This window comes from Dermochelys coriacea, chromosome 4 (genome assembly GCF_009764565.3).
Source record: "Dermochelys coriacea isolate rDerCor1 chromosome 4, rDerCor1.pri.v4, whole genome shotgun sequence".
NCBI classification, from domain to species: Eukaryota; Metazoa; Chordata; order Testudines; family Dermochelyidae; genus Dermochelys; species Dermochelys coriacea.
Window position 1 is genome coordinate 118,161,820 of NC_050071.1, and position 16,993 is coordinate 118,178,812.

A 16,993-nucleotide genomic window follows, 5' to 3' on the forward strand; every position below is an offset into this window, starting at 1 on the left:
ACATCTATATTTAGATTTGTGATGATCTCAGTTTAGATACATAGCCACACTTTTAAATAAATGGGACATTATTTTAATATTTCTTTGTTTAAGATAAACACAAAAAATGATTTGGTAGATATTTTTATATGGGGAGGATGATGATCTTTGTTTTCTGGCACTGAAAATTACACGGAGAAGGTTTGATGGCATAAAAGCTATTCTATAAATAGGGTCTGTTGTCTTTTCAGTGGGTTCCATACAGTCAGTTTTTAGGGCATGTTCAGAATACATTGTTATATCTAACAAGAAATGGATATGTCTAAGTTCCCGATATCTGTGATTTCTTCAGTAAGTTTCTGATGCCCACAAGGTTATTTTTAATTCCCTTCCTTCTTTTATATTCAGTCTGGCTTGTTGCGCCTCTGGAAATACTGATGTATGGAAATCTCTAACTTTTCAAACATGCTCTTTTGAGATACACTGAAACATTGCTTTATAGACTTAATTTTATTTCAAGAATCCTCAGGCACATTTTATTGTTCCTGTTCCAAGGGACACCAACTTGAATTTTACATTGCCATTTGAAAATGTTATACCTTCTCTTGTTACAAGTAACTCCTAAGACTACTATAGTTGCAAGAGATTGAAGGGGGTATGTTGTTTTTTTTTTCTTTTTCCCCAAGTTTGTTTGTTTTGTGCATTTGCCAGCATTTTATGTATGGTCAGTTTCACTGTTTAGTTGATGGCAAACTGCATCACGCTCCTGCACTGCTCTGGGTAGGAGTTCATAAGCACACTCTTTCCCAGAAATCTGCAATTAGGTGTTTACAATAGCAACAAAATGAAACTGAAACCAGGTCATCATCAAGAATAGAACCTAGGACCAATGCAGAGGTCCCTACCAAGTGAGTTAATGAATTACAGTACCTCCATTGTCAGATAGCAACAGTAGACTTTTATCCTCTTTGTGGACTAGTCCATTAAAGGATCCATGATGCAATTAGACAGTAGCTTATACAGGCAGCACGCTGTTGTGTAAAAAGACAGCAGAGCGTTTGGTAGTAGTGCTTTGGGTCTACCCAACAGACAGGAGAGAAGAAAAACCATAATATATATTTTTTGATAAAGAATCTAAAAAACATTCAATTCACAATATATCCTTAATACAAGAACATAAAATTCAAATAGAAAGTGTCCCTTTAAGTTATCTTCTGGGAATAATAGCCCAGTAATAATAGGTTGATGTGATCCTTGAGGAAAAACAAACATACAAATATTATAATTAAGGCTAAGATTTTTGTCATGGATATTTTTAGTAAAAGTCACAGATAGGTCCTGGGCAGTAAAGAAAAATTCACCAGAGCCCATGATCTATTCCTGACTTTTTGCTAAAAAATATCCATGATAAAATTGGAAGGGACTGGGTAGCTGTGAGTAGCTGGGAGTTCTGAGGCCCTCACCACCCATGGGGGCTCAGAGATCCAGGGTCCCTCTGCTCCTCCCTCTCCCCCCGTGGCAGAGGGGAGCTGTGGGGGTCCCCCTCCCCATAGTCTGCTGCCACCACCGCAGTGGAGAGCTGCGGGGCTCCCCCTGCCCCGCTGCGGTGGCCAGGGAGCTACAGGGGTCCCTCTGTCACTGCCTAAAGTGGAGAGCAGCAGGTGCCCCTTGCCCCCCATGGTGGCCAGGGGTGCAGGGGTCCCTCTGCCCTGCTGCCACAGTGGGGAGCTGTGGGGTACCTGCCCTGCCTGTGGTGGTGGGGACCTGTGGGTACCCCCACTGCCCATGGCTGCTGGCAGCTTGCGGGCCCGCCACCTCAGGTGGAGGGGGTATCTCGCAGCTCCCTGCCGCTGTGGGAGGCGGCAGGATCCTGCAGCTCCCAATCGCAGGGGTGAACTCACGGAGGTCTTTGTAAGTCACAGATTCCGTGACTTCCCAGATCTCTGGGATAAAATCGTAACCCTAACTATAATATTTACTCCTTTATAGCACTGTCTCTTCAAAGCATTTTACAAATATTATCTCATTAATACATAGCCATTACATTAATCTATTTGCTTGCTTGTTATCGCAGGGGTGAACTCACGGAGGTCTTTGTAAGTCACAGATTCCATGACTTCCCAGATCTCTGGGATAAAATCGTAACCCTAATTATAATATTTACTCCTTTATAGCACTGTCTCTTCAAAGCATTTTACAAATATTATCTCATTAATACATAGCCATTACATTAATCTATTTGCTTGCTTGTTATTAGCAAGCTTCAGTTATAGCCCTGTCACTCTTTCTGTAGAGTAGAAATCCCAATGGTCACATAAAGAAACAAGAACTTGAAAATTGAAATGCAAATATTGTTGCAAATACCACTGTTCCCAGGCTCATGCCCAGAATGAAACTCATGTTTAGTATGTCTGTAGACTTTTCATGAATCATACCACTTTGTGCTCCACCAGTTCAGTGGGCACATGCTGGGTCAGTATTTGAATGAAAGACCAGAGGAACATTTAAATGCTGCAGGAAGTGGTCTCAGTGATTCAGTATAGTAGATTTCACTCTTCTCCTCAGCCATTGCTCAATCAGTGTCCGAGTACAGTGTTATGGAGGACTGTGCTGCTGAAGTTACTGCTTTTTTTTTTTAAAGAGAGATGTAGAGAAACTGTGGTTTTAGCCATGTGTGCTCATTAAATATCCCATAGTATTTTTAATAAAGTAGTAGGAGTGATAACCCAAGACTTCTGGTCGCATACAAACTTTGGTTGCCATGTTCTCCCTATCTAAATGTCCCCTACGTTTTCAGTCGGGTAGGGAGTCTTCACTTGATGAACTATTAATTATCTATCAATTCAAAGATCCAGTTGTGCAATGCATGCTTGCATTAATAACTTTATTTACTTGAGCGGTCCAGCTGAATTCAGTTTGTTTGTGAAGCACTTGGGAAATCTTTGGAATGAAAGATACTATAAAATCTAAGTAGCTTTTTTACAATTATTATTTTTTACTAGTAAATACAGACTGTAATGAGAAAATACCCTTTGCCAGTATTACTGTTTTTTTTAAAAAAATTTACAGCAGTTCCCTAAAAATATTCTCTATTGCTTTTTTCCCCCGTAGAGTGCTTATAAAAAGATTTACAGCCTTTTAAAACAGCATTTTCCCCTTAATAAAATTAACCATGGAACAAAAAACTGTTAATTTTATCCAAGAGCAATGTTTATGCAGAACATCATTTATCATTTTATCCAGCTATAAATAATTGCCCATGAAAGCAAACATTTGGTTTTCTAAATTGACTTCCATGCTAATTTGTTTAGACCGCATAACATTTCAATAGCATGAATTTTTAGATGATTAAACTTTTAATGAGTTTTGCTTAAACCTATGAAAGCTCTCCCAAATATGTGTGGTAAGTGGTAGCCAAAGAATACTCGATTTATTCAGTGTGTAAAGCACTGTATTCTTCTGGTCACAAAGAATGATTCACTAATTAATCTATATTCATGAGCTCATCCTCATTTTGCAGTTTTTGAATGCAACTGTCTATGATCCTTACGAAGCAAATTTGTGAGCTGAAAGATACTTAGACTAGTATCACACCACATACAAAAGTAAAATCTAGCAATGCTATAGTAGTGGAAAATAGCTACTGTCCCAGGAAAATTTCAAGAGCATTAGATATTTTTATGTGTATGTGTGTGTAGTGGTTGTCTTTTACTACATGGGGAATTTGGACTCAATAATGTAGGGCCAAATTATGATCACCTAACTCACCCTTAGTAGTACCTTAATCCAGATGTATATTGAGGTTAGTGTGACTATTTCTGGATTAAGATACTACTCAATGTGAATAAGGGTAATCTGGGCTGTGACAAGCACTGAAATCTACCACAAAGAACCAACCAGTTCAAGTTCTAGTTTAACTAAGGCTCTGTCTACAGTGGCACTTTCGTTGCTAAAACTTTTGTCACTCGGGTATGAAAAAACACCTCTCTGAACGACAAAACTTTTAGCAGCAAAAAGCGCTGGTGTGGACAGCGCTTCATCGGTAGGAGCGTGCTCCCGTCAAGGAAGCTGCTGCTCCTCGCAGGAGGTGGTGGGATTTTGTCGCCGGGAGAGCCCTCTCCCAGCAGTAAAGTGCAACCACACAGTGCACCTTGCAATGGCACAGCTGCAGCAGCACAGTTGCGCTGTTGTCAGGTATGCAGTGTAGACAGAACCTGAGAAAGTAATTTTGGTATAGGGCAAAGCCCAGCATTGCCTCCAGCCACCTCTACGCCAAAAGGGGTCACTTGCCAAAACTATAGTTTAATGGGATGAGAGGAAGGGGGGTACTATAATAATACTTAGCTCTTATGCAGTGTTTTTCATCTGCAGAGCTCACAGGAGAGAAGCAGCATATCCCAGTTTCTCAGATGGTGAAACTGAGACAAAGGGAGGTTAAACAACTTCCCCCAGATCATACGGTCTGTCAGTATCAGAGCCAGGAATAGAATTCAGATCTCCAGAGTCTTCCTTGAATCATGCTCCATTTACCATTACAAATAGTTCTTGTATACAGGGTCAGAAAGTCAGAGAGAGGTCCCCAAAACCTCAAAGATAGACCAGCTGAAACAGATGCGGACTTCAGCATGCCTAAAAGATATCCAACAAGGGGAATCCAATGGACCTCCTTCAGGAGATGTTCCCTTACTGAGGGCCTTTTGATTGATCAGACTGAACCTATAGACCAATGCTATCAGTTGCTGACAGCCCCCTGAATGAAGGAAATGCTCAACAAGTTGTTGCATGAGGGCATAAGAAGGTACACACCCAAGTTGATGCAAGAGCCAAGCAGGACATATATTTATTAAAGTGTGATGTGCCCAAACTGGGTGGCTCAGGCTAAACTTCTAAACCTATATTTAGGTACCTGATTCCTTGTTTCTTTTTGCAACAGCATGGTTCATGTTCTAGGAGAAATCACTGTGCTGTGAATAAAGGGGCTACAAGTAAAACTATAAATTCACCTCTCTGGATTGTCTATTACTCTTTTCTTGGATGCAAGTGACCGTACCCTGAATGATGAATAGACATGAGATTTGATTATCTACTTAATCCTACTGTTTAAGATGGAAATAGCACAGAACTGGCAAGTCACATTAATCACATGAGTCTGAGTCTAAAAAGAAGCTCTTATTTAGGATAGAGTCAGTCAGAAGCATGTCAGGAGAAAAAAGTAACATAAGTAATGATAATTATAATATTGAAAAGTAGTAGAGCATATTTAATAGCAGGTCTTAAGATATTAAGAGTAAAATTGGGAGTTTTCTTAACAAAACTTGGGGGTTGGGGAAAATTTGAAATGAAGTATTCAGGAACCTACCATAAGAACTACAGAATTGGGACCTGTTAGCAATTCCACTTCCTTACATAATCATTTTTGCCACATAAACATGCCCAGAATTTTTGAATATGCTCTGATTTCATTATGTTAACACCAGTCTCTACAGTTGACTCAAGTGGAAGGGATTGGCGATTGGTTTTTTAATGCATTTATTCAAAGGAGTTCTCAGTCAGAAGGTAGTTGTGTGTGATCTGTTGATACAGAACGAATTCCTTTGTTGACTGGTGATATATGAAGTTGTATTGCTACCTGAAAAAAGTTAAATCAGTGTAATTTTACAGTTGCATTATTAATTGCACAGAAGTCAAGTACTTCAGAGTTATGTTAATCACAGAAACCACCACAACTCCTCCTTCCTGTGAGTGTGCTCATGATCTCACAACGAAGTGCTATATTTGACAGGTAGCACAATCCATTATAATAGAAAGCAGCTGCACTTTTTCTGTAACCATAAGTGAACACGTAGTATTTCCTTTTATGCCATATACAGTGGCTTAAGGTACAAAAAGATTTCTACCAGTTTATACTGGTTTGAGAAATATTCCTATTCCTACCAGAACAAGGTTATCCATGTGCATAAGTGTTTTCAAGACTGGCTCTTTACTGGTAGTTGAGGGCTGACAACATCTCACAGAAGTGTTCAGCACCTTATATATCCAAAGCTCAGCCACTGAAACTATCGGAAGTTTTTAGAACGGTCAAATTTTATTTAGAGTGGCTTATTAGATTTAAAAGGGGGACAAAAGTTTAAAACATAGCATGAAATTGTAACTTGTCATTCATATGTCATTATAGTCCTATATATATATATATATATATATATATATATATATATATATATATATATATATATATATATATATATATATATATATATATATAAATCCTTAGGTGATGTCCAAACCAGTTTCTTTTGCTATTTAAAATAATAAAATCTTGTTACTTAAAATAACTAGAACAATCCAAAGATGAAAGTAAAATGGATGAAAATAGTGCTGGAATCCAACATAACTTGCACTGTAGACATGACTTCTGAAGCATGACCATATCCAAGCACAGTCCACAGCTGAAACTACAGTAGCATGACATTTATTTAACTTGAAAATAAAAATGCACCTCCAGGATTGACATATATGGCAGGAGAAGTATTTGTAAATGCTTTCAAAGAAAAAGTAGTATATAAAAACTGAAGCTAGTTTTTAATTGTCTTTGTGTCTTATTTTGCACCAGTTTCCATTGTGCTTTATAGATGACCACCTTATGCCGAGGGACAAACTCTGTGCATGGTTTGTATGACAGTTTAACAGAAGAATCCTACGGGAATTCTGTTTTAAAAGATGACCCTGTTCTCACTCTTACAAATGAATAACGCTTCTTTTCACTTGCACCATAAACTACTTAATTAATTATAACATTCTCTCTATTTCTGTTAATGACTTACTTCCTACAAGTTCATCTGGGTTCTAGTTTTAAGGCAATAATGATTTACTTTTAGGTTTAGGTTTATTGTGGTGAACTGCAAAGCTGAAATGAAAACTGAGCCTTGGTCTACTCTGAAAAGATTGTACTGGTATAGCTGTGTAGTTAGGGGTGTGTTTTGTTTTTTTTCTTCCCCAACATAACAATGTCGCTGAAAGCTCTAGTGCAGAGGTAGTTATGATGGTATAACTGTGCTTTCTACCAGCATAGTTTATGCTGGTTTCCAAAGTGGCATAAATTATACTGGTATAAGCATTTTCATACTGTCTACAATACGCTGGTATTGTCTGTATAGTTCAAACAGCAAAACTTTCTAGGGTAGGCCTTTCCCTAGCCACCCTCAGGCAGGGACATTCAGAATATATTCCTATCATAGTGTGGGAGACATTCAGCAAAGAAATACATTTCTTTACCTTTTAAAATTCTTTTACTCCCTCTGTGAAATTTTCTGGCAGGTTCTGTTTAGCTACAGGCATTGATGTTATTCTATGACTTCATTTATTGCAATCAGAATTACCCAGAGGGGGAAAATAATTATATAAAGGTAACTTACTGTCTCCTGTTTGGTCACCACAGACCTGTATTATGCGGGCTTCTCTGCATAAGGGAGCTAGACCTCAGTCACGCAAGGGGCTGAGTGCTCTGGCACAGGCCCAGCAAAGCACTTGCACATCTGTTTAACTTCCAACACATGAGTAGTTCCATTGTGAAGCATGTGCTTTGCTAGATCAGGGCCCGCGTGCTCAGAACCTTGCAGGATCAAGTCCCTAGGGCATGGTCTACTAGTTGGAGCACAGAGATCTCTCTTTGGTTCCAAGCTCTGCCAAGGACTTTCTTTGTGAGATTGGGAAAATCTCTTAGGCTAAAATTTTCCAACTACCTCTACAATGGGGTGCCTCTGTTTTGACCCACAATTACTGGGCTTGAGTGTGTTTTACTTGTACAATAGGGAAGGATAATTCTCTCCACTACTAATGAAGTTCTGTGGCCTGTGTTGTGGAGGTCAGACTAGGTGATTATAGTGGTCCCTTCTGGCCATAAAATCTACATGGGTTGGCTTCTTTGGCCTACTAAGTTCACTTAGTGCTGCATACCTCCATGCCTCTTCCATAACAACTAGCAGAGCTGAAATTTTTGGAAAGAGTACCCACTCCACAAATGTTGTCCTCTCCCTCCACATCTACAGATACATGCCTGCCTATAACAAAACTTTTCCTGGAATTCCATGGCTGCAAACCACCACAGAGCCCCATGTAATTTAGAATTCATTTCATTTCTGCATTTCACCTTTCGCATGGGTGATGCTTGAACTCAGGCTTTTAGTCCAAGGTAACTATTTACCTGGCAAATAAATATTTGATTCTACCGATTTAAAATCATCTGAAGCAGTTAGTTGACACATACCTTTTAGATTTAAAGTAATGTTACCCTTTCTTCATAAGAAAGCAATTTTAATTAGTAATTACTGGTGGGAATAGTATGTTAGAAAATGTTCCGATGTGTCTGGTTTAAAATGTATCTCATCTACATAAAATGTATGAATCTAGGAAAATCAATTATTTTATACTAACCCTTTTTAGAGCTCTTTTATTATTCCTCTTTCGCAGACATACTCTGATTTTATGTGATTTTTTTAATTAAGTTCCTTTGTCTGCAAAGTAGTCAACATAAATAAATGAAAAGGTGCATAAAGGCACAGGTTTCTGGGGTATCTATGCCACGTTTGAATGAGATTTGATATCCACTGCACTAATGGAAATTGAACCTACACCATTGCACTTTAAGACAATCGATTACAAGTTTCACATTCTTCCATGTATAATCTCATTATGGTTCTGTAGGGAAAAAAATTTAACCCAACCAAATATTACTTATTTGCTCTATTTTCAATAAACGATGCCGAATATTACAATTACCTGTTTTCCAAAATATGTCAAATGATGTAATCTGACTGTAATTATGAACACACTGTAGCTGAGAATTAACAAAATGAAGTTAATTGTTACTATCTATGGTTTTTACATAGCACCTATCACTTCGCTGTAAGAATTTTGTTAATTAACGAAGCTCTACTGGCTCTTCAAGAAAGTAAAATACCATTTCTTCTTATTCAGGGTTTAGCTGTTGAACGGCTTGGACGAAGACCTCTGCTTATCGGAGGTTTTGGTTTGATGGTCATCTTCTTTACAATACTTACAGTATCCCTGACTTTACAGGTACAGTATATTCATTACATAACTATTATCTTTCATTTCTCTATTTTAAATGTCCGGTATATAGTACTTCTTGGCTTCAGCTTACTTCTGTGGACCATTCCAATTTTTGATTAAGTTTAAATGATGGCCTATTCTGAATTGGATATTTGCAGTTCTGTCTTCTGCTTAATTATAAACTTAATTATTTCAGGTTTCAGAGTAGCAGCCGTGTTAGTCTGTATTCGCAAAAAGAAAAGGAGTACTTGTGGCACCTTAGAGACTATCAAATTTATTAGAGCATAAGCTTTCGTGAGCTACAGCTCACTTCATCCGATGAAGTGAGCTGTAGCTCACGAAAGCTTATGCTCTAATAAATTTGTTAGTCTCTAAGGTGCCACAAGTACTCCTTTTCTTTTTAATTATTTCAGAGTGTGATTGTTAGTCATAATGTGATCTAAAAGATTGTCTCATTCATTTCTTACCAAGTGAGAGTTTCATGCAAGCAGATCTGAGAGGATAATTTTGCCCAGGGTTGAGAAACACTGCGTTCAACACCTCATACTTTTGCTGTAAAACAGTATATATCTTCTTGAAATTTCTTGCATTCTCTATGTGCCTTCTGCTAGTGGTTTTTTTTTTTTTTTTTTTTTTTTTTAAAAAAAGCAAAAAGGTTAAATTCAAACAGAAGGCTCCCGGGGGAGAAAACATTCCAGCATGACTGTAGCTTTGAAGTTCAGTTCAGCTATTTGGACTCAGAAGGTGAAGATTCATTATTTGTTGTAAGGAAGCACCTGGCATGTAGATGCCAGGGTTAGCATTTACTTCGCAAGTGATTATGTCAAATGATTGGAAGAAGGTTATTAAACAAACTATAACACTGAAAGGAAATCAGTTTGTCTGCCTTGTTTGTCCTCCGTTTGTATGCATTATCATGTACAGCTTTCTTTTGTTCTTGGGGCTTGAAAAGTAGAGTTCTGATAGGTTGAAACAGCCTGCTTTTAGTGATCTTTCAGCAAGTTGTTCTTCCGCTGGCTATAGTCAAGATTTCTCTGTCTTTGGAACAGCAGGTAAAATGAGCCTCATTATTTATCTGACTGCAGTATCCTATTTCTTTGCTTGAGTTGATATGAAGGGAGCCACTGATGGTATGTCTACATTGCAAACCAATGTGTAATTATACTGTGGGTAGGTATAGCTGCTCTAGCTTTAATCTAGCTAGTGACGGTAATAGTAGCAGTGACGATGTGGCAACACAAGCTTCAGAGCAGGCTACCTATCCCAGTAAAATCCCGGGTACATACTTGGGTTCTTTTCCCATTACCCCGTTTCTTCACCGCTAATGTACCTCCGCTAGCTAGCTTGTGGCTAGCACAGGTATGCTCACTGGGGCTATAATTATACTTTACTATGCGATGTTGACATACTCTCAGAGTCAATGTGAGTAGCATGTGAACGTAGTAAAACCATAACAAGAGCTAGTGACTGGAAACTGAAGCCAGACAAATTCAAATTGGAAATAAGGCACAAATTTTTATCAGTGAAGGTGATTAACCAGTGGAATAAAGTACCACAGGAAGCAGTGGATTCTTCATCTCTTGATATCTTCAAATAAAGACTGGATTCCTTTCTGGAAGATGTGCTTTACATGAAGACAAGTTATTGGGCTCAGTATAAGGGTAAATGGGTGCAATTTAAGGGCTTGTGTTCTGCAGGAGGTCAGACTAGATGATCTAATGGTGCCTTCTGGCGTTAAACTCTATGAATCTGTGAACTCTCTGAATAGGACTTACCAGATTGTCAAAACAATAAAAAAAACAGATTGTGTGAAACAATAAAACTGTACTTTACAGACGAGGTCATAAAACCAAGGTTGTTAGCACAACCATAAGACACATAAGATATAAGGCTGCAAGTTTTGTTATGAGCTGACTGAAAAGTAGGCATTTCCAAACCCTTTAATATATAATGTGACATGTTTAAACTAATTAGACTAGATCTTCAGCTGTTGTAAATCAGCGATGCTCCATTGACTGTAAGTTAGATTTTAGTGGAATGACATCAATTTACATTAGCTGACTATCTAGTCCATTAAGTATTAGATATAAGTCTGAACCAAGAACCTAGGATGCAAACAGCCTTGAACTCAGAGGAAAATTGTATCTGGTTCTGAATTTGCACCTGTGTCATCTCTGTATAAGGGGCTAACAAGTTTAAATCTGTGTTTGGATCCAACATGAGCTCATCTCTGATAAATATACGAGTTTATGAATTCACACTAATGCCAAGAAGAGCCTTCACAGATTATCATATTTTGAGAGTTAATGTATAAATGAATAAACAAGTTAAAAAGGAACAAACCAGTATAGTACTTTTTTGTTTGAATCTGTACATCAGTCATTTATATTGGCAAATATAGGTATGATGATGCTTCAGATACTCTAAGTAAATATATCTTCATATTTTGTAAAAATAACAAAAAATTAGTATTTTTACTAAGTATTTTATTTAAACCTCACTATAACATTCTGCTATTCAAAATTTTCTGAGAAATAAGATGAGACCACAGGGCTGTGGGAGGAAATTGGGAGGAGTTGTTGTTCAGCATTACATGAATAAATCGGGGACTGTGGTCTGGCAATTTAGTAGAATTCTCTTTCAGTATTTGAAGCGAGAGGGAAAATTCATATAATTTAGAGATCCTATTGAATCAAATGTTGCCTTCCTTTAAGCTCTTCTTTTTAATCTTAGTCAGTTCCTTTAGATTACTTTTTACCTGTATTGCTGTTGCTTCACTTAGTTTTCTATAGACAAAATGAACTCCTCACAAAACCACATAATCTGTAATAGAAATTGATGAAGTGAGCTGTAAAGCTCATGAAAGCTTATGCTCAAATAAATATGTTAGTCTCTAAGGTGCCACAAGTCCTCCTTTTCTTTTTTGCGAATACAGACTAACACGGCTGCTACTCTGAAACCAGAAATAGAAGTATGGAACTTTGGAAGAATACACTGGCTGTGTCTACACTATAAACTGGAGATGTAAATTCCAGGTCAGGGAGACATACCTGCACTAGATCTGATTAAACTAAAGCATTAAAAATAAAGTGTAGATGCAATGGCACGAGGGGCTAGTTGCCCTGAGCACATACCCAAGCAAGATGCTAGTTATGTACCCTGGGCACCTATACCCTCTCACCGCTCACATTGCTGAGGCTACATTCTGTTTTAGCACATTAGCTTGATCAGAGCTAGTGTATGTAAGCCTCTTTGAGCTGGAATTGACACTTCCAGCTCGAAGTTTAGACATACCCAAAAACTTATAAAACCATCTACAATCTATGGCAGTGGTGGGCAACCTACAGCCCATCAGGGCAAGCCGCTGGCAGGCTGCCAGACCATTTGCACGGCTGCCTGCAGCTCCCAGTGGCTGCGGTTCACTGGTCCTGGCCACTGGGAGCTGCAAGTGGCCAAGCAAATGTAAACAAACTGTCTGGTGGCCTGCCAGCGGCTTCCCCTGACAGGCTGTGTGCAGCCCACGGGCTGCAGGTTTCCCACCACTGATCTATGGGCTTGATCCTGTGGCTGTCCTTTTCACACAAAACTTTTACTGCAAAATCAGATCCATTAGGTTGTTTGTCTACAATTTCAGGATGTGGCTGAATATCCCAACCTGTTTGATCGCACCCACTGTATATTATTTTAAGCTTAGTACATATGAAAGGCCATACTGGGATAAGACTAAAGATCCGTCTAGTATCCTGTCTTTTGCCAGGTGCTTCACAGGGAATTAACAGAACAGATAATCATCAAGCAATCCAATACGTTACCCAGTCCTAGCTTCTGGTGAACAGAACTCCCTGTCCCATTGAGAGACTTGTATTTAGTCCATTCTTCACACAATTAACTTTGTCATTTAAAAAAATCTGCCATACTGGCTTTAATAATATGGCAGAGACATCTGGGGAAGGTGACCAAGAAGAATTTGTGCAACCCAAGGAAACTCTTTCACAGCTTGGCATAAGAAGTTATGAGTTTTTTTAATATTTGTGGCTTCTTCAATGCAGCAGACCTCTTGACATTTCACTGTATAGATTCCAAATGTTAATTTTAATACAAATTGTCCAATAAATATTTCAGGAATACTGATTTCTAAGACTAACTCTTGGCATAAACCTTAATCTATGGAAAGAATGTAAAGAATATTTTGTATTCCATGTGATCTCTTATTATTGATTAGGCATTTGACATAAGTAATGCTAGTGTGGGTTATTTTTTTGTTGTTGTTTTTTCCAGAATCATGCATACTGGCTCCCCTATCTCAGTATATTTTGCATTCTTGCAATAATTGCATCATTTTGCATTGGCCCAGGTAAGTAATTTTTTTTCATGTTTTTGTATGTCATTTCTCCATGCACCAAACACTAAAACATGCACATTGAAGTGATATGACATTAGACTTCGCTATGTGTGTTGCAGGGGTTTGTGTGTGTGTGTGTGCCTTGTATAAGAAGATGATCAAAAAGGTTAGTCTCCTGTTGATAATGCTTCTGGGGTTCCCCATTGCATGTCAACTCTATATAGACTTCATGAATTTGAATCTGATGCCTTTTGATTAGTATGTTGATAGTGTGCCAATAATGACATCTCATTTGTACTCAGTGTACTTGTGTGGGTTCTGTCAGGATTATTAGGCTTCTTCATGGCAATAGATACAACTTTATGTACTGTATATTCTTAGTTTGCAGTCTTTATTACAATGAACTCTAGGACTCATTGGAGCAGGGGTTTCAGTAGAAGTATTAAGAAACACTGACACACAATGAACTAGATTTGGAACCCAGTTACATCAGTGTAACTTTGGAACAACTCCATTTAAACATTGTTACTCCAGGATTACATCAATTTAACAGAGAACAGAATCTGGCTTTGTGAATTAGCAAGTAACTAATTTTGATAGCATATGTTTGCAGGTGCAGAAAGAGGAATTTAACCAGAGCATAGTTCATGTACAATATGTGCAACTAAAAGGAAGTGTGGGTTTTTCCCAGAGATTCTGTAACAAACTGTTCTTCACAAAAAAGGCGGGCAGGGGTGGGGAGGGGTGAAATGAACTGCTTTTGTGGTTTTCCTTCATATATGTTCTGTTATAAATCTGAAAACAAAATTTCTGTCCCCATCACTTCTGCCATGGTTTCATCCAACATTTTTTTTCTTTTCTTTTTAATGAAGCTGAAATTTAACGTGATTCTTTTGTTTTGTTTCCTTGCCTGTGCATCATTGTTGTCGTCATCATCATTACTTACTTAGGCCACTTTTGTCTTTGGTGGTGGTTTATTATTTAACTGCTACTGGGAAGACAGCCGGCAAAGGCAGCATACTGTGTTTTGGGATCCTCTAATAAAATAGAACTAAACTGTAATATTGAAACCACCACCCCCCACCCTCTGAGAGAGAGGTGTTGCATATCCATGAGAGCTCAGAAAAAGACCAGGAAGCTATGACTCTGAATCTCAAGTACCTCCCTAGTGTCCTAATGCTCCTGGGGGAAGGACTGTGTCACTAATCTATGCCAGTCTCCATCCATACTCTCTGAACTTCACAGGCTGATATATGGATGGAGCCAAACTAACTTGAAAAAACTGAAAATTTCCTGCCCTGCCCTTTATCTGTGTGGGAGTTCCAGAGCAGTAGAGAGTAGAAGTCCCTTGAAGACGGCTCTTTTTACCCCCACCTAACCCTGGCACTGAAACCCATGATGCAAATAATCATGCAACTCCCTTGTGTTTTTGCAAGGGCAAATTTCAGTTCTGCCCAAGTTCCTCATGTTTAAAACAAAATTCTCAGCAACAGATTGCTGGGTTTTAAAAAAAGGCATTTTGAAATCAAAGCTGGTTCTCAACCAGATAGTCTTGAGAGATCAAGTGGTGACTTTAATCTTCTTGCCAATTCTCCTTTTAAATATGCAAAAATAGTTTAACTCCTGTAAGTAAGTATGAACACTTGTAACCTCTACTTATTTTCCTTCCAAAAAGCCCCATAGAAACAAATTTGCAGAGTAATTTAGGCCAACCCTAAAAGATATTTCACTAGTTTTCAAAACTTCAAATGTACATCACAGTTTAACCTTTTAAAATAAATCCTCCACTTTTTTTCCTTTTCTTTTTTCCTCTTTTTTTCTTTGTTCCCTATGATAGATTCTATTTTTGTTCACTTATCTGTTATCCCTTCATTGCTGCCAGTCAGGATTTTTTAATGCATTTTGCACTTGTATTGAGGCAGTACATCTATAAGTATGCAAGACTGGAACTTCTATTCAGTATCACAGACTGCTTCCTATAGAAAATCTTTAAAATTACAGCATTCTTCTTGCTGTTGTGTTTTCTGTTTCTGTTTTTAAAGGAAGAAAACATGGCACTGTGCTTTCTTTACAACCAACCCATCTACCATTCCGATATAGTCAAATAGTCTAATTGCTGGGGAAAATATGGTGACTGTGATGGATGCTATCACCACATGATACAATAGTCTATGAATATTCCAACCTTATAAATTGTGTGTGTGTCTTTATGGGCTAGGGATTGTATTCCTGACTCAATAGGGATGTTAAAATGTTTCCTCAGGAACTATAATCACTGGGGAACAATTAATGCACATCCCTAAGGCAAGTAATAAGTCTGAAGAAGTTTCATTCCTGGGGGGAAATTACATATACTGGTTTGACATGGTTCAAGAGGCCAGGCAAATAAAGAACTGAAAGCCATCTAAAGTGACCTCCCTGATTGAGGAGGGAGGTTATTTTCACACTTGATCCAGAGTCTCCAGATGGAGGCTGGGTGATACCTGGTAAGCTAGACATGTGTATAAGCTATTTGTTGTTTGTGTAAAATATTTTCTCTGTAATGGTTTTGATCTGAGCAAATAATACTTTGCTTCATGAGAAGTGACTGGTTGTTGGTTAACCCTGTCTTTGCTTCTGAGAGAACAAGGCAGCAAGTGTTGAACTAAAGTCAAACTTGCTGAGATAATCACAGTGAATTGCAGAAGTTTGCAGCTTAATTTCCCACTCTGGAGGGAGTGAATTGGTGGGATCCTGCCCCAAGTAATATGATATTCCTATTGAAATCATTGGCAGCACTTCAGCTGAGTTTAATGAGGCCAGATTTACCCACAGTGAAACTGCCTCTGAGATCAGCTATCCTTTCATTTATCTAGACAAGCCCAGAATTTTTGTATTGCTTTGGTCTCTGTCAGGGACCATTTTTCTTTCAGAAATGGAAATTAGCTTCCATTATTAGCCATATTTTATAATAAAAGAAAACCTAAAATATATTCGCAGAAAGAAAAGGAATACTTGTGGCACCTTAGGGACTAACAAATTTATTTGAGCATAAGCTTTCATGAGCTACAGCTCGCTTCCTCGGATGCATATTGTTAACCTAAAAAAAGTGTAACTGAAAAGTAGAACATCCACATCTGTTGGTATCAAAAGACAGAGGCATAACTTTGAAATTTTTAATACAATTATCAGATCTATTTTGAGAGAGACAAATGTGGTTGCAATCCTAATAATGAGGTTTCAGTTCTCATAATGTAGGCTTGAGTGTGCCTGAGCACAGGCTGGCACATAAGCTTCAGGAGGAATTGTGCCGTAGCCAATTCCCTTCCTGATTTCCCTTTATCCATGGGTGGTGGAAATTAGCAATTTGCTGCGAGTTTGTACCAGCAGTAAGTTATGACACCCCTGCGCTGACATATCTATGCTGGCTAGTCTATTGGAAAATAGAGCCCAGGTTCTACCCATTTCCTGATCCTGTTCTCTTAGTCTATGAGGTGGTAAACAAGCATGTAGCAGTTCATTCTTTTCTCTCTCCTTGCCCAGTTTCAAGGTCTGGGTAGCCTTTGCAAAGGTGTAATGGAGGTTCCAACTCCCTTTACTATCCTCCCTGGCTGTGTAGTCCAA

General features: G+C 38.4%; 1 protein-coding gene across 5 annotated transcripts in view; it reads left to right on the forward strand.

Annotated features, from left to right (window-relative positions):
• SLC2A9 (solute carrier family 2 member 9) overlaps nucleotides 1-16,993 on the forward strand; it is a 181,732-nt gene that overhangs the window by 86,646 nt on the left and 78,093 nt on the right. For all 5 annotated transcript variants that reach the window (XM_038399971.2, XM_043512420.1, XM_038399973.2 and 2 more), the window contains 2 exons: nucleotides 8,953-9,054; nucleotides 13,327-13,402. In XM_038399971.2, coding sequence (XP_038255899.1) covers nucleotides 8,953-9,054; nucleotides 13,327-13,402 — 178 coding nt within the window. The remainder of the gene's footprint in view (nucleotides 1-8,952; nucleotides 9,055-13,326; nucleotides 13,403-16,993) is intronic.